This window comes from Lithobates pipiens, unplaced genomic scaffold (genome assembly GCF_037356315.1).
Source record: "Lithobates pipiens isolate NorthernLeopardFrog02 unplaced genomic scaffold, aLitPip1_a1.2 Scaffold_23, whole genome shotgun sequence".
NCBI classification, from domain to species: Eukaryota; Metazoa; Chordata; class Amphibia; order Anura; family Ranidae; genus Lithobates; species Lithobates pipiens.
Genome location: NW_027507785.1, coordinates 292,174,899 through 292,197,883, shown reverse-complemented (window position 1 = coordinate 292,197,883; position 22,985 = coordinate 292,174,899). Strand labels below are relative to the sequence as shown.

At 43.5% G+C, this 22,985-nt stretch overlaps 2 protein-coding genes across 6 annotated transcripts in view; both read right to left on the bottom strand.

The window, feature by feature from the left end:
* The window catches only part of MCOLN2 (mucolipin TRP cation channel 2), an 82,813-nt gene extending 80,824 nt beyond the window's left edge, over window positions 1–1,989 (bottom strand). The window contains exon 1 of the mRNA XM_077450332.1: window positions 1,858–1,989. Coding sequence (XP_077306458.1) covers window positions 1,858–1,898 — 41 coding nt within the window. The 5' untranslated portion in view covers window positions 1,899–1,989. The remainder of the gene's footprint in view (window positions 1–1,857) is intronic.
* Window positions 1,990–14,473: 12,484 nt separating this feature from the next.
* Window positions 14,474–22,985, bottom strand: part of MCOLN3 (mucolipin TRP cation channel 3) — an 89,069-nt gene continuing 80,557 nt past the window's right edge. For 2 of the 5 annotated variants that reach the window (XM_077450326.1, XM_077450327.1), the window contains exons 14-15: window positions 20,786–20,916; window positions 18,762–18,899 (exon numbers count right to left, since the gene is read on the bottom strand). In XM_077450326.1, the coding sequence (XP_077306452.1) occupies window positions 18,782–18,899; window positions 20,786–20,916 (249 nt within the window). In that variant the 3' untranslated portion in view covers window positions 18,762–18,781. Of the gene's footprint in view, window positions 17,996–18,761; window positions 18,900–20,781; window positions 20,917–22,985 lie in introns of those variants that run through there. The other 3 variants (XM_077450328.1, XM_077450331.1, XM_077450329.1) reach the window with 3 other exon arrangements.

Below are 22,985 nucleotides of genomic sequence, written 5' to 3'. Positions count from 1 at the left end.
AAAAAAAAAGAAATTATATAGAAATGTTTGGGGGTTTCTAGAAAATAAAAAAGGAGGATTTTAACTTGAAAAGAACAAATGTCAGAAAAAGGTCAGTGTTTAAGTGGTTAAACTTTTTCCACTTACACACAAAGTCTATTCCATTAACAAATTGTTACAATGTTTATACTTAAAGTGGGGTTCCACCCTAAAGTGAAACTTCCGCTCATCGGAACCCTCCCCCCCTCCGCTGTCACAGTTGGCACCTTTCAGGGGGGTGCAAATACCTGTCCAAGACAGGTATTTGCACCCTCTTCCGGGCATAGACCCCCACGGGAGTCTATGCTGTTTCCTGTCCCGGCAGCGCTGTCTGCTGGGAAACACACGGGTCCCAGAGACAGCGCAGACCATTCTGATTGCGCTTCGTGACTCGCGCATGCACAGTAGGGAACCGGGAAGTGAAGCCGCAACGCTTCACTTCCTGATTCCCCCACCTAGAATGGTGGCGGCAGCAGATGAGAGCTGAGCGATCGATCGGCCTCGGCTGTTGACATCGCAGGACCCTGGGACAGGCGAGTGTCCATTTATTAAAAAAAAAGTCATCAGCTGGCTTTTAAAGCCAAGCTCCACCCTAAAGTGGAGCTTCCCCTCATTGGAACCCTCCCCCCCTCCAGCGCCACAATTGGCACCTTTCAGGGGGGAGGGGGAGGTGCAGATACCTGTACAGTACAGGTATTTGCACCCACTTCCGGCATAGATATCCACAGAATCTGCGGATATTTACGCCACTTCCTTCGTGCCCCCCGCTGTCTGCTGGGAAACACACGGATCCCAGAGACAGCGGGGACCATCCTTATTGCGCAGCGCTGCTCGCGCATGCGCAGTAGGGAACCGGGAAGTGAAGCCGCAGAACTCCCGATTTAATAATTTTTTTCCCCAGTGAAATCCCTCTTTAAGTTCAACTGATAAAGAATAATTTTGATTCTTGCCAGACTGCCCAGTTTTTCTCTTCCTTTCTTTTGAGGGCTGTGGCTTCAGAAGAGCAGAGAGAATTCATAGAAAGAATTGTGAAAAAAAAAAAAAAAAAAACTTTAGTCAAGATCACGATTATTGATATTTAATCGTGCAGCTCTGCGTTAAAGCAGCACTATTTTTAGCGCTGCTTTACTGTAGTTTTTGCGGCGCTTTTCGGCTGCTAGCGGGGCGCTTTTAGCCCCTAACAACCAAATAAGAATTAAAAAGCGGCGCTTTGCCGGCGCTGCCCATTGTTTTCAATGGGCAGGGGGCACGTTAGGAGCCTCAAAAGAAGCTGCTTGCAGGAATTTTTTGAGTGTTCTGCCAGAGCACCGCTCCAGTGTGAAATACCTTGGGCTCTCACACTGGATTGAGAGAAAGGGCTCTTTACTAAAGATGAGCTCAGGCGTGTTCGCATGATCCACGTGCAGAGCCCACCAGGAAGTCAGCGCAGCGCTGCGCTAATCACAGGCAGTGAGACATTGCCCCTATGTGGGGCTACAGAGATCAGGAAATGTTTAACTGCCTGTGATTAGCGCTGCGCCGACTTCCTGGCGGGCTCTGCACGTGGATCATGCGAACGCACCTGAGCTCATCCCTACTCTTTACAGGAGATTTACAGGCGCCATTTTTAGTGCTATAGCGCCTGTAAAGTGCCTCAGCGTGAGAAGTAGCCTTCTATAAACACAATTTAAAAACTGTAATAACAGACATTCTAACAATGACAGTTGCCATGAGCAATCACTGAACTGATACTTTTATATGTACATTTATAAGTTGTAAAGTTAATATGACAACTCCATTCATTCATTCATTCATCACTTTGGAGGAGCTCATTGATAATACAAATCCATGCACACTCACCTGGCAGGGAAAGAGCCAACACACTTCATTGATATTTCCATGGGGATATGAGGGGGATCAGTGAAGGGAGGACCTGTGAGCTGACATGGACTTGATCTGAGCTCTGCACTGACTAATGGGACTGTTGTAAGTTCAGCTTTCATGGAAGGTTAGTAAATGTGGGTTTGTAGGAGGTTTCATTAGTGGTGAAGAGGAGGAGGATCTCTCATTGGGTTCCTGTGAGGTTTTAAATCTCTTAAAGGGCAACTGTCCATTCTTTGCAAGTCTATGGGCAGGAGGATTGTAAATGGACTTGTGTCCACCTACCTCCAAGTCCAGCCAGGTCCAGAAAAAAGGCAAAAACAAAAAAACAAAAACAGAAAAGGACCGTTCATTTTTCCAAACCTAAAAATGACAGATAGGAGGTAGCCTGATGTAAACAGACTCGTAGATCCATGACAGTCCCCTGTCATAATGCGGACAAAAAAGTGAATGTGCATGGATGTCCCAAAAATGATATATGTCCTATTCTGCTCTGATTCAGCATCAGGTCTGTGAGCCGAATGGAGCCGAGCACGCTGGTGTGGAGGGATCCTAAGGCCTCATTCACAGGGTCATGTAATGCTCGGTGTTTATAGGGCATTTATAAACGCACATAAATGCAGGGTTCTGATTTTAAATGGTATAATGCACACACGGGGGTTATTTACAAAAGGCAAATCCACTTTGCACTACAAGTGCAAACTACAAGTGCAAAGTGCACTTAAAATTGCACTGAAAGTGCACTTGGAGGAGCAGTCGCTGTAAATCTATGGGGTAGATGTGAAATGAGGGGAAGCTCTGCTGATTTTATCATCCAATCATGTGCAAGCTAAAATGCTGTTTTTTATGTTCCTTGCATGTCCCCCTCGGATCTACAGTGACTTTACTTCCAAGTGCACTTGTAGTGCAAAGTGGATTTGCCTTTCGCAAATAACTCTCATGTGTTCAGGTGCATTCAGTTTAGCTGCATTTAGAAAAGATAAAAATATGTGCGTCCAGGGGGAGTTTAAATATCCTAAACACAATTAAACAAAAGTACATGTAAATGCAGGAGAAATTGATCTGGGAGTATAAAGTTTGCTTAACTCCACACCTTTTGCCCAAAATTACGAAAATGTTCCCACACTGATTAATGTGATTGTAAGGGCTTTTTTTTGTGTGGTTTTGCACAGAGGAGCCACAATCCTTCTCTTCTGGGGTCCCCTGCCAGTGCTCCCGACTCCTCCTCTTCTCTGAGTGCCTTTATAGGAAGCTGCTTCCTATGGTGGCACTCTTGCAGGTTAGATCCTGAGCCGGGCTGTGTGCGTCTACTGACACACACAGTGCAGCTCAGCCCAGGCCCTCCCAGTTCCCTCCTCATTAGATTTGAATGACAGTAGGAGAAGGCAATGGCTCCAGCTGCTGCTTCCATGTTTAGGGGATAAATCTATCCCCTATTTTGTAGACGCTATAACTTTTTCGTAAACCAATCAATGTGATTTTTATTTTTTTTGCCAAAAATATGTAGCAGAAAACATATCGGCCTAGACTGATGAATATGTTTTTTTGTATATGTATCACAGCAGAAAGTAAAAAATATTTTTATTTTATTTTTGTTTATAGCACAAAAAATAAAAACCAGAGAGGTGATCAAATACCACCAAAGGAAAGCTCTATTTTGTGGGGGAAAAAAAAGACGTCAATTTTGTTTGGTTACAGCGGCGCATGCCCACGCAATTGTCAAAGCGACGCAGTGCAAAATATGCAAAAAATGGCCTGGTCATTAAAGTGGTTGTAAACCCTTACAACGAACTTTGACCTACAGGTAAGCCTGGATTAAGGCTTACCTGTAGGTCCAAGAAATATCTCCTAAACCTACACGGTTTAGGAGATATTTGGCGAAAGACAGGCACCGCTGTCTACGGCGCTTGCATCATAGACAGCGGCGCGCAGGTGCCCTGAGCGTGAGGCGGTCAACGGCGATATGCTGCGAGTGGCGGCTCCCGTGCGCATGCGCGGGAGTGACGTAATCGCGGCTTCGCCGAATGACAGTGGCGGAGCAGCGAGACCCACCGAGAAGAAGGATGCACCGGATTACAAGGGACAGCGGTGACTTCGCTGGCTCCTGTGTCAGGTAAGTGATGCATAGTAGTCCATTATGCTTTACATTTGCAGGGAATGAAAGAGGAAGTAAACCCATCAGGGTTTACTTCCTCTTTAGGGGGGTAAAACCTTCCGGGGCTGAAATTGTTAAGGGGGCGTGACAGGGGGTGTGTCCTATGCCTACATACTTTTGCTAACAGGTGTCCCTCATTCCCATCTCAAAAAGTTGGGAGGTGTGTCATCGCAGCCCAGCCATTTAGGCGACCAAAGAGTTGGAAGACCAACTGAAGATGGACCGCCCCTCACGCGCGGCACGGACTCATACGTCATGTGTGAACGAGGCCTAAATGACTGCATCTATAATGGCCTAGTAATAAAGGTGACTAAAGCCCCATTCATACCAGTGTGACTCCAAGGTTTGCACGATTTCCAGTGTGATGTTGGAGCACGACTTTGATGCGACTTTGGGTGTGGTTTTGATCCGACTTTACACTCTTTCGATCAAAGTTGCACCAAATGTCACATCAAAGTGGGTCAGGCACCTTTTAAAATTCTCTGCGAGTTTAAGTCGCACTGGCTTGAATGAACGCCATTGAAAAGAATGGGCTGCGACTTGTCCTGCAACTTTGATGTCCAAAGTCGCACAAATGTGAATGAAGACTTACAGAACACAGTTGAAATCGTTCATGCAGCTTAGTAAATTAATCTTCCTTATCTCGATATTCTCAGTATTACATAAGTTGTTTGCTGTTATGTTTTTGTGTCATTATTAGAAATTCAGTTCCTTAAAGTTGCTGATGTTTGCTGCTGGTCAGAGATATTTCATGTGATTGAAGTGACTCATGAATTTCTGCTGTAATAACAACCTAGTACTATTAACCTCTTCAGCCCATGAAGATTTACCCTAATTCCCAACCTGGCCATTTTTTTTATATTCTGCACTGCGTTACTTTAAGTGACAATTGCGAGGTCGTGCGATGCTGTACCCAAATAAAATTGACGTCCTTTTTTTCCCACAAGTAGAGCTTTTTTTTGGTGGTATTTGATCACCTCAGCGGTTTTTATTTTTTTAAACAGAAAAAGACCAACAATTTTGAAAAATAAAAAAACAATATTATTTTACTTTCAAAAGCAAAAAAAAACCCTCAAATGGACTTTTAAGGCACTTTTAAAAAAGTATAATAAGGTACAAGAAAACAGTAATTTATTAATTATAAATAGTGATGGACGAACTTCCGACGGAACGTTTTGCGAAAGCGAACCGCGAACGCGGCCAAAAGTTTGCGAACCGCAAAGTTCACGGCGGGCCCCATTGACTTTAATGGCAGGCAAACCTTAAAAATCTCCAGGTCATATTTTCAGCCACAAAATAATTACTAGCTGTGCACACATAGTCCCACCACATGGCCACTGACATAACACATGTATGAAGTGAATCTGGGATCGACAGCGACAAGCATTCTTTTTTTATCTGTGAAATTTTGACAATTCAGGAGCGCATGAAGGCCATGGAGGAGAGGAAAGGTCAGGGTAGGCTATGAAGATGGTGGAGGAGATGATCACCCAAACCATGATAGAGAGCACTGACACCAGCACCGTGATAGAGAGCACTGACACCAGCACCTTGATAGAGAGCACTGACACCAGCACCATGATATAGAGCACTGACACTAGCACCATGATATAGAGCATTGACACCAGCACTGTGATATAGAGCACTAACACCAGCACCGTGATAGAGAGCACTGACACCAGCACCATGATATAGAACACTGACACCAGCACCGTGATAGAGAGCACTGACACCAGCACCATGATATAGAGCACTGACACCAGCACCATGATATAGAGCACTGACACCAGCACCGTGATAGAGAGCACTGACACCAGCACCATGATATAGAGCACTAACACCAGCACCATGATAGAGAGCACTGACACCAGCACCGTGATAGAGAGCACTGACACCAGCACCGTGATAGAGAGCACTGACACCAGCACCATGATATAGAGCACTGACACCAGCACCGTGATAGAGCTGTGATAGAGAGCACTGACACCAGCACCATGATATAGAGCACTGACACCAGCACCGTGATAGAGCTGTGATAGAGAGCACTGACACCAGCACCATGATATAGACCACTGACACCAGCACCATGATATAGACCACTGACACCAGCACCGTGATAGAGAGCACTGACACCAGCACCGTGATAGAGCCGTGATAGAGAGCACTGACACCAGCACCATGATAGAGACTGTCCCTCAGTCCCTACACTGATAAAAGACAGCTGCAGAATCGGGCAGCAGTCAAGTATAATATTCTTTCTATATTTGAAAGAAAGTAGATTATACGTGTACACCTATACCAGTCCTTAAAAGGACCTCTGTTGACCTAGTAGCTAGTGATTTGCAGACTGTCCCTCAGTCCCTACACTGACAAAAGACAGCTGCAGAATCGGGCAGCAGTGCACTCAGCAATCACCAGCACCCTATATACTGTACACCTATACCAGTCCTTAAAAGGACCTTTGTGGACCTAATAGTAATGGCTAGTGATTAAACTGACTGTCCCTGCTCCACACAGCATCCTGTCCCTACATTGACAAAAGACAGCTGCAGAATCAGTCAGCAGTGCACTCAGCAATCACCAGCACAGCAGTGCACCAGAACCCTATATACTGTACATCTATACCAGTCCTTAAAAGGACTTTTGTGGACCTAATAGCTAGTGATTTGTGTCACTACAGTCTGTCCCTGCTCCACACAGCAACCTTTCCCTACACTGACAAAAGACAGAATGTAAAATGGCCGCCAGGTCAGGTCTATTTATAAGGTAGGGGGAATGTCCAATTCTCCATGTGCTGAAATGTTTCAATTGGCTGTCCTGTACCCCATGATGGATGTGTCATCATGGGTCAAAGTTCTTTCACAATGTAAACGCATATGTCTGCCGGGCGAACAGCGCCAGAAGTCCGCCGGTTTGGCGAATCGCAAACATGCAAAATTCCGACCGCCGGGCAAACCGCAAGGCCATCTCTAATTATAAAGTATCATAAAAACACAGAAAGTACATTAATATATAAGCCACCACTGTACATAAAGTAAATTGTGATATTCTTGTATCCGACGCGTTTCGGAGTAAAAATATTCTACATTTTTTTACTTTCTGCTATAAAACCTATCTAATAAAAAAATTTAAAAAATCAAATGTATTCATCAATTTACGCCAATATGTATTCTACTACATGTTTTTGGTAAAAAAAAAATCCCAAAAAGTGTATATTGATTGGTTTGCCCAAAACCTATAGCATCTACAAACTAGGGATATATGTATGGAATATTTTGTTTTTATTGTTTTAACTAGTAATGGCAGTGATTAGCGACCTTTAGCAGGACTTGGACATTGCATCGGACAAATCTGACACTTTGGGGACCAGTGACACCAATACAGTGATCAGTGCTGAAAAATGCACTGTCACTGTACTAATGGCACTGGCAGGGAAGAGGTTAACATCAGGGGCGATCAAAGGGTTAAATGTGCTACTAGGGAGTGCTTACTAAAGCCTCATACACACGGTTTGATTGTTGGAAGGGGATTGTCTGTTGACAGACTGTTGGATGACAGGCTAATAAATTTTCGGCGGACAACGGCTCCACATCTGATTTTCATATGGTCAGTACACAAATCCGTCACACAAAATCAAAAGTACAAACACGCATGCTCGGAATCAATGCTCACCAAACACAAAATTAGCAGAAGGGGCCCAAAGGGTGGCGCTCAAGAGCTGAAATCCCTCATAGTATGTCACTACGTTCGTGTTTGTTGCACGATAATTGTGTACTGTTAGTATGCAAGACAAGATCCTGGCACATGCTCCTAAGACAAAAATCAGACACTCGGTTGACCAACAATTGTACCGTGTGTACCAGGCTTAACTGTGGGAGATGCTGTGACTGGTGGAAGACGGAGATCCGTGTTCCTACTTAGTAGAAATACAAGAGCTCCATCTTTCCCTCTCACAGAACGGCGGTCTGCCTTGTTTACATAGGCAGACCACCTTTCTGCCTCTCCTGAGTATGATTGCGAGGTGCCGGCAAACATCAGGTCCACCGAACCAGCTGATTGGCTCCCGCTGTGTCCAATCACAGTGGTGCCAAGCATATAAGAGCTACTGCCCCCTGACCACCCCATGCTCCTAATGTGTTTTGTTTTAACTGCAGATGGAGAAATCTCCTCCCACAATCTCCCCCCACCCCCTGCTGCTGTCAGAATACACAGATCAGTGCTGCAGCTGATTGGTATTCCTATAAAACAACTGTTAACAATAACACACAGTAATGTTATAACATTAACTCAATCAGGCTTGGTACAAAATCATTGGCTGTATACTTGCTGTGTCTAATCAACACAGAACAGCAGGGGGCGCATGAGCCTCTAAACCAGGAAATCTAAACCAAGAACTCTTGAAGAAAAATGTTCTCTCAGGAAACCTATAATAATTTATATCTACACCTCATGTCACATTTCCATAATAGTCACTAGGAAGAATGTTTTTTTACCTTTTGTGGTCATTGGGAAAAATGCTTCTTTAATTTAACCACTTAAAGTCCTAGACTTTATGACACTTTCTGCTAGAAAATTACTTAGAAACCCCCCCCCAAACATTATATATCTTTTTTTTAGTAGAGGCTCTAGAGAATAAAATGGTGGGTTTTGCAATTTTTTTATGTCACATGGTATTTGCACAGCAGTTACCAACTCGTCACGCTTTACAATTGCGCACGCTTGTGGGATGTCAACAAAAAACATCCATAGGTGACGCTTTATAAGCCTTTACAGGTTACCAGTTTAGAGTTACACAGGCAGCAGTGCGCCTTAGAGCCGGTTCACACAGGGGCGACTCAGATCCGACTTCAGGTCGCCCCTAGTTGCCTCAGGTCGGACAACATTTAAAAATCAATGTAAGTGAATGAGAGCCGTCTTAATGCACGCTACTGAAGTCGCTCCGACTTCAGAAGAGGTTCCTGTACTACTTCAATCCGACTTGTAGACGACTGGTACCCATTGATTTCAATGGAGGTCGCCTCCAAGTCGGATCTCCGTCTATACGGAGGCGACTCTGACAGAATTATTAGCTCTGAAGGGGGAACTCCACGCCAAATTTATGAAAAAAAATTGGCGTGGGTTCCCCCTCCGAGAGCATACCAGGCCCTTAGGTCTGGTATGGATTCTAAGGGAAACCCCCTACGCCGAAAAAACGGTGTGGGGTTCTCCCCCAGATCCATACCAGACCCTTATCCGAGCACGCTACCTGGCCGGCCAGGAAAGGGGGTGGGGACGAGTGAGTGCCCCCCCTCCTGAGCCGTACCAGGCCGCGTGCCCTCAACATGGGGGGGTGCCTTGGGGAAGGGGGGGCCGTGCGGCCCCCCCACCCCAAAGCACCTTGTCCCCATGTTGATGAGGACAAGGGCCACTTCCCAACAACCCTGGCCGTTGGTTGTCGGGGTCTGCGGGTGGGGGGCTTATCGGAATCCGGGAGCCCCCTTTAATAAGGGGGCCCCCGGATACCGGCCCTTCACCCTATGTGAATAAGTATGGGGCACAATGTACCCCTACCCATTCACCTGTGAAAAAAAGTAAAAAAAAACACAACACAGGGTTAAAATTATTTATTGCACAGCTCCGGGGGTCTTCCGTCTTCGGGGGTCTTCTCGCCGGACTCCTCCGCTATCTTCTGCTAGCTCTTTTACTAGCGAAGGAGCCCGGCTTTCTTCTTTGCCGCCGCCCTCTTCTTCCGACTTCGGGGGTCTTGTCCCCTTCTTCGGTTCTTCTTGCCGGGCCACCGCTTCTTCCAGCTCTTTTACTAGCGGTGGCCCGGTCTTCTGTCGCCGCCGTCGTCGCCGCTGCCGCCTTCCGTTCTTCTTCTCCTTCTTCTTCTTCTGGAGATGTTGACTCGATGCTCTCTCCGGCCTCAATGCCAGGGACGCGGTGCGCGGCGACTTATATAGGGACAAGGGGCAGGGTCACCGGTTGATGTCACATGGTGACCCTGCCCCCTTACGATGTCACAGTCCTAGCATCCTCCGGGACTGTGACATCGTAAGGGGCGGGGTCACCATGTGACATCAACCGGTGACCCCGCCCCTTGTCCCTATATAAGTCGCTGCGCACCGCGTCCCTGGCATTGAGGCCAGGGAGAGCGTCAAGTCAACATCTCTAGAAGAAGAAGAAGAACGGAAGGTGGCAGCAGGCGCGAGGGCGGCGACAGAAGACTGGGCCACCGCTAGTAAAAGAGCTGGAAGAAGAAGCGGTGGCCCGGCAAGAAGAACCGAAGAGGGGGACAAGACCGTCGAAGTCGGAAGAAGAGGGCGGCGACGAAGAAGAAAAGCCGGGCTCCTCCGCTAGTAAAAGAGCTAGCAGAAGATAGCGGAGGAGTCCAGCGAGAAGACCCCAGAAGACGAAAGACCCCCGGAGCTGTGCAATAAACTATTTTAACCCCAGGTCGTGTCTAAGTCATGTTCAAGTCGTCTCCTAGTTGCCTCACAAAGTCATCCTGGAAGTCGTGTCGCCCGTGTGAATCGGCTCTTAGGTGGCTGCCTAGTTTGCCTAGTGGTAGCACCGGCCCTGCATTGATGTACAATTCTTCCTGACGTCACACTGCCTGCCCTAAGGGAGTACACACAGAGTTGCCACCTCATCCCTTTAAACCCAAACACATATGAATTACACGGGTTCTGAGGCTATTTTAATGCAGATAAGGCACCAAGTAAGTTCAATTACCACCTTAATTAGCCACAAAACCTGTGTACTTAATATGTGTTTGGGTTTAAAGGGATGAGGTGGCAACCCTAAGTACACATACAGAAAGTATGTTAACCACTTCCGGACCGCCACACGCCGATGTACGTCCTTACTTTGAGGACGGATATTGTTATTATGGCAGCAGCTAGCTTGAAGCGTGACATGTCGATTATCAATTTACTCAGGGTAACATTATCTTACACAATATAAAAAGAAAAATTGGTCTGGGACAACTTTACTGTTGTCTTATTTTTTACGTCAAAAAAGTATATATTTTTTTAAAAAGGTGCGCTTGTGAGACCGCTGCGCAAATATGATGTGACAGAAAGTATTGCAACGATCGCCATTTTATTCTCTAGGGTGTTAGAAAAAAAAAGTATAATGTTTGGGGGTTCTATGTAATTTTCTAGCACAAAAACTGTTTTTAACTCGTAAACAACAATTCTAAAAAAAGAGGCCCGGTCCTTAAGTGGTTAATTTGTGTACATACCTTTATTGGATACAAAGGGAGAAATGAACCAAGAGTGGTGCAGACAAACACTGAGCTACTGTTTCCAACTGAGAAAACAGAGCCAATCCTAATTACCAAGGGGGATGTAAGCCTCTATAAGTAGGAGTGATCTGCTCTGTTTTCTATGCTGTGTCTGCACTAGACACAGCATGGAGAGCTGGAGCTACTTAGCCAGGTTACCAGCAGGTAGGCATGAGCTCAGGCGTGTTCGCATGGTCCACGTGCAGAGCCTGCCAGGATGTTGGCGCAGCGCTAATCACTGCAGCGGCACATCGGGGCAATGTCTCACTGCCTGTGATTAGCACTGCGCCGACTCCCTGGCGGGCCCTGCATGTGGACCATGAGAACACGTATGAGCTCATCCTTACCAGCAGGATGTTCACATCCTGTATGCCAGGTCTAATTTATGAGGGGGGGGGGGGGGGGCTGTGGTAGTTTTCTATATTGACAACTGCTTCAATCCCTTCGTTATTAGTTGTGGAACCCACACCAGTTTGTATCCGACTCTGAAATATTAACTGGTGCAGGCGGCACAGATCAACCTACAGGCTGGGTTCACACCAGTCCCGTGCGGATTCCAGCTCCGTTCTTTGTGCGAAGAGAAGAAGCAGCGGTTCAGCGCTTCCTATGTGTTGTAGTTGCGGATCAGATGAGCAGGGAGAAGGGGGAGAGAATGCCTGTTCACAACGGAATGCATCTGCGAATCAGATGTGTGCCCATAGAAGATAATGGGCCTAAATTCGCACCTGAGCTGGAACGCAACACCTAGAAAATGCACACTTTTTTGGCAATGCGCAGTTCGAATGCCCCGCAGATATGTGAACCAGCCTCGTTCAAATGAAGGTAGTTTAAAATGTCATGCAAATTGGATAAACTTCACATTTGCAGTCATATACCCAGAGAAGTGACTGGTGATACATAGAGATGAAACAAATCATCCTATGTAAGTTGTAGCTGTTTACCTGCATTGTTCTCTTCTCTACATCCGTCCAGAATTGATAAAAGCTCTGGTCTCTGGATGGTCGTTTGAGGACTCAGAGGCCTGTAATGCTGGCTACACACAGTCGCTTGCTTGCTGGGAGCAGAAGCAGGCAGAGCTCAGTGGAAACCAGAAGTTAGTTCACACGGGTAAACATCCCTGCCTCACATTTTCATTTCGTTCGTTACTGAAAACGGAATTGGTTTTCGTCAGTGGGCGAATAGACTGTGCACTTTGCAAAGTGCAGTTGCTCCAGAGCTTAGTAAATGAACAGATCTACTGACCAATCATGTGCAAGCAAAAAGCAAGAATTCTTTTTTTTTTCCTTGCATGTGATTGGGTATTCTTTGCAAAGTGAAGCTTTACCTCATTAACTTAGCTCTGAGGCAACTGCAAAGTGCAGTTGACTTTAGTAAATTAACCCCTAATGCCGTGTACACACGATCAAATTGACCGGCGACTTAGTCCGCCGGACCGCATTTCACCGGACAATCCGATCGTGTGTGGGCTTCAGCTGACTTTTTCAGCGTAAAGTCCGGCGGACTTAGAAAGTCATTTTGCAGCCCAATCTTTCCGCCGGACTTGGGTTTCAGCGGACAATACGTTTGTGAGTATGCTAGTCCGTCAGTGTAATTACAGCCAAAAATGTATTCTGTTTTGAATAGTGTGGGGAAGGGTTAAAACATCTGTCAAGTACATCAGTGTCCCCATTGGGGCAATTACCCCTTGTTTCCCATAGCTAGTCACATGGGTGTCACAAGACAGCAAGCGAAGGGGAAAAAAAAATCAAAAAAGTATCCAAAAAGTTCTGGCTGGCATTCTACTTTAGGGTATTTTTTCACAGCAGCTTCCACATTATAAAGCATCTATGTTTCATAAGGCCATTTCTGTTTTTTTTATACTTTATTAAAGAGACACAAAATGACATGCCATGCATTGTGTAAAATACAACGTTACGGCATCTTTACACAACACACCAGTACCCAACTCAGTGCAGCGTTTTGGTGAGAACATAACATATATATGTAGCGCCGGGCTCCTGAAGAGCAGAGTTTTTTTCAAAGTTAAAACTTTACCCAAACTAGTTTGGTTTGGGTCTATTTGTCTAAATTGGATTTCTGTGTCTGTCTTACTGGGCTGTGAGATGTTCAGCCTGGCCACAGGGGGGCACTGTCTCTGGTGGCAGGCGTGGAACTATGGTCTAGTCAGGTGTTTAGATTACTCTCTTTTGGAGCCAGGTCAATGGGAGTGGCCCTCCCGCTGTGCCCTCTGGGAGAGGGTATTTAAGACACGGATGCCACGTGGTTCGGGGTTCCGGTCCAGTATGAAGTGTTGAGTACTTGGTCCTGGTCCTCCTGACCAGCCCCCAGGAAGGCTATGGCCTGGGGTGCGGATCCACCCGACATTAATGCCTTGGGGCTGGCTAGCCCAAGGCATGGAAACTAGAGGAGGATTCTGAGGTGGTTGTGTGCCGTCTCCGGTTCGGGAGAGACCCAATGAACTTCAAGCATTCCAGGGGAGGACTCTTTAGAAGATTACCACGAGTGAGTTTGGTTCTTTCTTTAACAAGAGCCTGGAAAGGCTGAAGTAACTGAGAGAATCCAGTCTTGTGGATATCGCCAAGCTGGTTGAAAGATCCAGGTATCCTACAAGTGTTCTACAGCTTAGTTTCCTACGTGTTCTACAACAACGTCTGTGACAAAGACTTTGTTCCTGAGGAAGCACCTTGTTGGCTGCTAGGCCTTGTGAGAGAGGGACTGTCCAACCTGAGTGTTTATCCAGCTGCGAATGGCTATTCTCTGGATGCAGTCAAAGTAAGCAAATTCTTTAATGTTTTTGACTTTGACATTGAGAGTACCTGAACTTTCCTTTCCAACCCTCTGATCCCAAGTTAAAGACTGTTCAATGGTTGAAGTTTGCAAATAAAATCCATTCAACTGGATCTATTGTCGGTCTCGGGTTGCTGGGTCATCTACCAAGGGACATCCCCTAGATGTGCAATAAGAAGAATCAGAAGGTAGCGGTAAGCCCAAAAATAACCAGCAGCTCCTTCGGGGGTTAGTGCTACATATAAAATAATAAATGTATATGTGTCCTGGTGCTGGGCTGCATAGAACTCAGTTGGTATGGTGTGAACGAGCCCTTACCGACAATATGGTAATATTATTATTTGTTCTGAAAGATGGATTTTTATTCAAAACAAAACTACTGATCATTTTAAAGGAATTCTGATATCAGTTTATTTTCAGAAGTTTTATAGAAGAACAGAAGACCCAAACATTGGTAACAAGACACATCTATATGAGGAAAACAAATCAATGGAAATAATGAAATATAAAGAGAATTTGTGCTTGTCAGCCAGATTTTGTGCATGGGATGTGCTTCTTTGTCTGCTATCTCATAGAATAAGTATCATTGCCTACCTACCAACTTACTGATTACAAAAGGTCTTTTGGGCGTAGTTTGTCAACAAATTAAAAACCTGGCTAAAGGAATCCAATTCCACTGAAGAGGTATTAAAGCACTAACCCTGGGCTGGTATTTTGCCTACTTGGCCTGGCCATAGTTTGAGCAAATTTTTTTCCAGCACTCACGGGTTGACAGACAGTGTTGACAGAGGAATCCCTCCCGCTGAGCAATAGGGGCCGATTTACCAAAACTGGAGAACTCAGAATCTGGTGCAGCTGTGCATGGTTAACCAATCAGCTTCTAACTTCAGCTTGTTCAATTAAGCTTTGACAATGAAACCTGTAAGCTGATTGGTTTCTATACAGAGCTTCACCAGATTTGGCACTCTCCGGTTGTGGTAAATGACCTCACAGCAGAGCTGCACGATTCTGGCCAAAATGAGAATCATGATTTATTGCGTAAAATAAAAAGATCATGATTCTTGCAGCGTAAAACAACCACCAACTCTACTAAAAAACACACATATATATATATATATATATATATATATATATATATATATATATATATAAAATGTTTGGGGGTTCAAAGTAATTTTTTTTAGCAAAAAAAATATGATATGATTTTAACTTGAAACCAACAAATGTCAGAAAAAGGTTTAGTATTTAAGTGGTTAAACTTCCCTAATTTTCACACCAAAGTGTATTGCTTTGATCTAAAGCACAAATTGTTACAATGTTTCTACTTCAGTTCCACTGCTAAAGAATGTTGTGATTCTTGGCAGACTGCCTGTTTTTTTTTTTTTCCTCTCTTGGCTGTTGGCTTTAGCAGAGCAGAGAGAATTCTCTGCATAGAAAGAATCGGGAAATACTTTTTTCAAGATCGTAACGGGCAAAAAAATCGCGATAACGATTCTTAACGATTAATCGTGCAGCTCTACTTCACAGCGTTCTCCCGACAGGGAGGTGGGGGAAGCCAGGAGAACACAGTGATTATTACTATTGTCTATAATAGTCACTTGCAATAAAACGTATGTAAAATCAGGCAGGCTGGTTGTACCCAAGCTGATTGAACGATCAAATTGGCGACATTCAGCCTGCCCATGCATGGTTAGAATTTTGGCCAGTTCCTGCTAAACCAGCTGAGATTCGAACCGTCTATGGCCGTCCTTAGTGCAAGAAGCCAGTATAATGAACAGAACACTAATCTTTGGGTAGAAAATAATTGGTTGAGTCACCTTCTAGCACTGATTGTTAATTTCCTCAGCCAACAGCATGAGCTCTGAGTTCCCAGCTCCGCCAGTCTGTAATGCCCATTACTTTGTTGGAATTGACATGCATTTTAAAAGATGGATAACGTAGTAGTGAAATTCCAGGTTAAGCTGACAACTCCTTCATGACTGTTTTCTCTTTACTCCCCTAGAACGGTGGTGGTCAACTGTCATGAATTAGGCCTTAAGTGTGGCCATTGTTGTAACCAAAGGGCAGCATGTAAGATTCAGTGAGTGTAATGCCACAGAAAGCTACCAGACTGTACACACGCAACAGGAGATGGCTAAAGACTATGAGCATACTACAAGAGATTGGTAAAGACTGCAAACTTGTGTTAGCCCTTGTGCTCCGTCTGACTTTTTTCGTCGGAATGTCCGACTAACAAAGTTTGAGAGCTGGATATAAAATTTTCCGACAACATGATCTGATCGAACTTTGTCCAATCGTTTGTAGAGAATTCCGATCGGACAAAGTGCCAAAGGAAAAAAATAAAAAGAGAAAAGGTATGAACACAGAAAAAGTAAGATTGTGTTAAATATATAAGCCAAACCATTTAACTACTAGAAGTCAGTCTAAAGACTATTTTTCCTCCACTGGTCTGAGTAAGCACTGAGGTTTGGAAAGCACAGACTACTGTCTACAGGGGACCCATGGCCACACAATGAGTGCCAAAGGGCCGAAGGTTGGGCACCGGGGCTCTAGTGATACAAGAAAATAGCCAGCGATTTAACACCTTCAACTTCACATATAAGTTCTGGGTAACCTGAGCCATTTCATTTCTTTCTTCTCTACATCTTTGTGCTGCAGTAAGACAGTGAAGATTGGAAGGAACACAGACATCGAGACGTGAGAGCAAAGATCATGGTCAGTACAATCAGGTTTGGATAGAATCTCCTTTACTGAAATCTATGCCATCCCTCTTTTATCTCATTTACCATATCTGCACAGTGAAGATATTATAAGCCCTTTATTGCTCCCTCTCTCTAGAAAACCCTAGATAGCAGCTAAGAAACTCGGTATAAAAATGTACTTTACTTATGAGTATAGATAGATCAGTAGTTTTTGAAATGCTCAGATAAGTCCGTCTGGCACCAACACGTTCAAAGTCACTTAAATCCCCTTTCACCATTCTGATGCTCGGTTTAAACTTCAGCAATAAGTCTTCCCCACGTCTAGATGCCCAAATACATTGAGTTGCTGATATGTGATTGGCTGATTAGAAATTTGGGTTATCAAGCAATTGAACAGGTGTACCTAATAAAGTGGTCAGTGTTTGTTTGTTTTTTGAAGCTTGCTTTTCTATCATGCACAAGTTTTGATTATATGTTCTGTGATGGACACTTCACCATGTATTTTGATGTATATTGTGTATAAAGTCTTTTATTATGAGTTATAACTATATATGACTTATTACTGAGTTATTGATATATATTGGTTTTGCGCACTTTTTAGGTAGTTATTTAAAAAAAATGTTCAGCCCATCGAGAAAGAGGGAAAGATGTCATCGTATCCAGGCTGTGTAAAAAGAAACATTACCTTCAAAAATGTGATTTCCAGTCTACATTTTGCACAGCTTCTGTGTAGGGATTGCTAAAGAGCTCTTGCACAGAGAAGACAATAAAAAATCTTCTAACAGCCTCTATGCACAAGTACTGTTGGATGGGATAGCAAGAAGGATGATAGCAAAGCTCACCTGAACTAGTTTTCTACTGGAATTAGAGATGGATATTCCTTTCCTACGGTTTGTATAATTATTTACAATCAACACAATATAAGTTAGGTTACATAGATGATGCAAACAGACAAGGACAGCCCAACGCACACAGGTAGTTCTGAATGAGATACATTCTAAAATAAAAGTAAAATAACTAAAGAGCCCAGCTCGACCTAGAAATCTATGAAAAGACTGCGTATTTAGGCAGGGTCACAAGTCTTTGAACCGGAATGCAGTCTCTTCTAATTTTAAATAATATATAACAGGCTTTTCACTGCTGGCAGGAATGTGTGATCCATTCTACAGCTCCTTGTGATGCAGTCTGACTTCAGCTTCATTCTACCTGTTAAAACAGAATAAGACTCCCATAAGAAGAACAATATTAACATGTTTGGTCAGATAAGAAACAGTTTCTATAGCCAGGTAAATATAAAATATTACATATAAATATCCGTATCAATCAATCAATATTTCCAGCCTGTAGATGGAGCTCTATGTTCCTTTTCACATATTTAAAGTGGGGGGCCACCCTAAAATAAAAAATGTCATTAATATTCTTTAAAAAAAAAAAAATGTAACTTACCTGAAACCGCTGTTGCTAGGCAGTCTTCCTAATCTGCCTCTTCCTATTCTGCGGCGCTTCCTCCTCTTCGGCGAGCAGCCCATTGCCTTCTGGGACGTGTGTGTGTCCCAGAGAACAACAGGGTCATTCACAAAGCGCTGCACGACTCACGCAGTAGGAAACGGCCAGTGAAGCCGCAAGGCTCCACTGCCTGTTTCCCTTCGTTAAGACGGAGGAGCCGGCACCCGAACCGATGGACGGATCGGCCTCGGGCGGCCGACATCGCGGGCTCGCTGGACAGTTAGGTGTCCTTATTAAAAGTTAGCAGCTAAAGTGTTTGTAGCTGCTGACTTTAAAAAAAAAAAAAAAAAAAAAGGCGGCCGGAACGCCCCTTTAACAAGTGAAACTTATAACTGAACTGCCACTAAACAGAGTTGAAATTCAGTTTTTTCTTTTTAAAGTGCACCAATTTTTTTTTTTTAAACTGCGATGTGTACTAGCACATTAGGAAATACTTACCTTAGAACAAAGCCTTGCAGTGCTGCACTGTCAGTGCTAACGGGAACTTTAATCTTCACCTGGTCTTCCTTCTAGGTTCACATCCTCTGGCCATCTGATTGGCCACGTTGCGATGACGTCACTCCCGCACATGCACGTAGGAGTTACGGACCCGTGGCACGGAGCTCTGAAGGGATGACACAGGTATGCCGTCCCTTCAGAGCGCATGCACGGTTGACATCACTGGCTGCATGCAGTGTGAATATCTCCTAAACCGTGTGGATTTAGGAGATATTCATAGTACCTACAGGTAAACCTTGTTATAGGCTTACCTGTAGGTACAAGTTTACCGAAAGGGTTTACAGTAAAACCTTGGAGTGCGAGCATAATTCTTTCCAGAAACATGCTTGTAATCCAAAGCACTTGTATATCAAAGCAAATTCCAGCATAAGAAATAATGGAAACTCAGATGAATCGTTCCACAACCATTTATTCATAAGTCCTTCAGTTTATAGTCCATATAAAAAGATTATAGCAATGTGATATGTTGTGTAACCATAAAATATCCATCCACAAATGGAATCCTCTACAAGGGGATTAGAAGCAAAATCCAGCAGGAGCTACAGAGTATAAAAGAGAAGAGAGGCGCCTCTAAGTGTAGCAATATGGTTACATTTATTGAAGGTACAACATTTAGCAACTTACCTGGTTGATGATTAAAAGAAGCACATCTAAGAATGTAGGCATCCGGGGCAAAGCTGTCCACATAGACCGTCCCCCGCACCGCTGGCTCTCACCGCTGCCAGTCTGCAATCGTGACCAATAAGACTACCCTGCAGTAGAGAGATCTGAAAGCAAGGCTGTGGATGTGGTTGGGTGTGGATGGGATGACTTTGATAGCAGTGAGGAGGATGGTCTATGTCATGGGTGCTCAACCTGTGGCCCTCCAGCTGTTGCAGAACTGAAAGTCCCATCATGCCTTTGCAAGTCATGCTTGTACCTGTAATCTGTGCAATGCCTCATGGGACTTGTAGTTTCACAACAGCTGGAGGGCCACAGGTGGAGCACCAATAGTCTATGTAAACAGCTTCACCCCGGATACCTGCATACTTAGATGTGCCTCTTTTAATCATCAGCCACGTGAGTTGCTAAATGTTGTACCTTCATTAAATGTACCCATATTACTACACTTAGAGGCGCCTCTCTTCTCTTTTATATTGAGTTGTGACATGACACTACTTGTATATCAAGACATCGCATGTATATCAAGTCAAAATTTATTTTAAAATTTTACTTGTCTTGCAAAACGCTCTCAAACCAAGTTACTCTCAAACCAAGGTTTTACTGAACTTCCACTTTAAGCCGGCCATAGATGGTTTGAACCTTGGCCAGTTCAGCAGGGACCAGCCAAGATTTTAACCATACATATGGGCATGCATATATGGGCATTGGCTTGGGTACAACCAGCATGTCAGGTGTTCGGGATGCAATTACTGCCAGCAGCTATAGCCGGCAACATTAATCACTATGTTCTGCAGGATAATCACCTGTGGCTGAAGGAAAGAAAATCGCATTATCTATGGCTTGCCTTTTTATGATGACAACCTGAACTTTAAGTTACCAAACACATCCACGTGTCAACACCTATACTTTGATTTTACTCCATATAGGTTAATGTATAATTTACAGAAGTTTCACTGGAGTGTAATATACTAGGAGAGTCAGTAAAAACTTGTGTAATGATATACAGAACAAAGTTTTTTTTTTTTTTAAAGTGGAAATCTAAAAATACTTCTTTGCAGTGGGGCTGTGCCTTAACTCCAAATTTAAATTGCTGGTTTATTATTGCTGTCTGATGAAGCCATCACCGGGACAGTAAATTAGGGGAAATCTTTCTATAACCAAGTCTCAGATAAAAAAAAGGGGTTCTAACCCTCCTTCTATCCCAAAAATAAATAAATAAATAAAAGGTTTTGGTAGAACATTAACTTCAATCCTAACCTAACTTGTACCAATATAACCATTGATGTAAGAACAAAATGTTACATAAAAAGCTCACTGGTCAATATTTACCGTTCACAGCAGCACAGAAGAGATACAGTCATATCATTGTCTTCCCTGTACCGGCCTGATGTCGGCAAGTCTTTACATTCGGAGATAAAGCTGTGAAGTTCTGACTCTGGAAATCCCTCTTTCTGGTAACTCTGCAAGGGTGGAGTATAAAATCACATTCTTTTATTTCTAATAAACATTGGTCATTGGTCAGGCAGAGGAGCCCAAAAAAAATATTTCTGTAAACTGAAAGTGGGTTACAGAACATAAAAAATAAAGAATTTAACCACTTGACCACTGGGCACTTAAACCCCCTTTCTAACCAGACCAATTTTCAGCTTTCGGTGCTCTCACACTTTGAATGACAATTACTCAGTCATGCAACACTGTACCCATATGAAATGTTTGTCCTTTTTTCACACAAATAGAGCTTTCTTTTGGTCGTATTTAATCACTGCCAGGTTTTTTATTTTTTGCGCTATAAATCAAAAAAGACTGAAAATTCGGTAAAAAAAATTCTTTGTTCTGTTAAAATTTATTGCAGAGTATTGGCGAGTATTGCAGAGTACTGGCAGAATATGGGCACTGAGCAGCGCTGTGGGCTGGATCTGTAGTGCCCACAGTGCCGCAAACGATCTCTCCCTCTCTCTTCTCACACTGTACCAATCGGTACAGAGAGGGGAGGGAGGAACTGGCATCATGACATGACGTCGGTTTGTTTACATTTGACGGAGCGATCACATGGTAAACGGTCTCTATCAGAGGCCATTTATCGTGATCCGCCGGGTCACGGATGTTCACGGGGGCTCACGCGGGAGCTTGATTCTGTGAGGACGTCCCACGGAAGTCCACCCAGAATAAGCCGACCGCGCTGTAGCCGTCTTTTGGCTACGGCCCGGTCGGCATGTGGTTAACCATAATGAAGCTTGATCCCTAAATACTGGAAAGCCACCAAACTACCCCTGGTAGCCAAACAATGGAAACAGTTCCAGACCTTATTCTCTAATGATTCCCTAATAACCTGATCTTTAGTGATATGAACAAAACCCTGGGTTGATAACACCAGCTTTAACCCTTTCGCTGCCAGGCCCTGTGCTCCATTTTGTACACTCCGGTGGCCAGACCATTTTTGCTATTTTTCCTTTGCTTTTTTGTTTCACTTATAGCTTTCAGAGTTTGTAAAAGACCCCCCAAACCATATATTTTCTGAAAGCACATGACCAGTAGAGTAAAAATAAGGTGCAACTGATTTTTTAGGTCCCACAATATTTGCGCAAATGTTTATCAAGTCAATATTGTTCCTAAAAATCCACTAAAATCATTATTCACAGATAAAAACACAGCAATATTTACAAAATTCCTACTAAATATAAAAGCTTAACCTGTATTGAGTTAATAAATAACAAATATTTTTAACTTTTAAATTGCGCCCTTTTGCCAAATGGTGAAATTCGAACAGACGCAAAAGTGTAAATATGCAAATTTCTCGACAAAGCTGAAGGTTTTCATTGTTCCTGTGCAGCTTTCAGAATTTGTGAAAGACCCCCAAAACCATATATTTTCTGAACGCATATGATCTCTTTAATAAAAAGAAGGTGCTACTGATTTTTTTAGACCCCCGTGGTATTTGCGCAAATGTTTATCAAAACAATATATTCGCTAAAAACACACTACAACCATTTTTAGCAGATAAAAACACAGATAATTTGACAAAATTTCTGCTAAATTCCTACTAAATATAAAAGCTTAACCTGTAGGGAGTTAATAATAAAACAAATATATATGTAAATTTTAAATTGCGCCTTTTTGCAAAATGGTGAAAATCGAACGTACCCAAAAATGTCTCTAAAAATCTGGAGGTTTTCATTTTTCAGTTACAGCTTTCAGAGATTGTAAAGGATCCCCCAAACCATATATTTTCTGAAAGCATATGACCTCTCGAATAAAAAAAGGTGCTACTGATTTTTTAGACCCCGCAGTATTTGCTCAAATGTTTATCAAAACAAGATGTTCGCTAAAAATACACTAAAACCATTATTAGCAGATAAAAACACAGCTAATTTTACAAATCCCTGCTAAATTCTAACTAAATATAGAAGCTGAACCTGTACGAAGTTAATAAATAACAAATATTTGTCATTTTTACATTGCGCCTTTTTTTTGCAAAATGGTTAAAATTGAATATACGAAAAAATTTAAATATCCCAAAAAAAAATTAAAT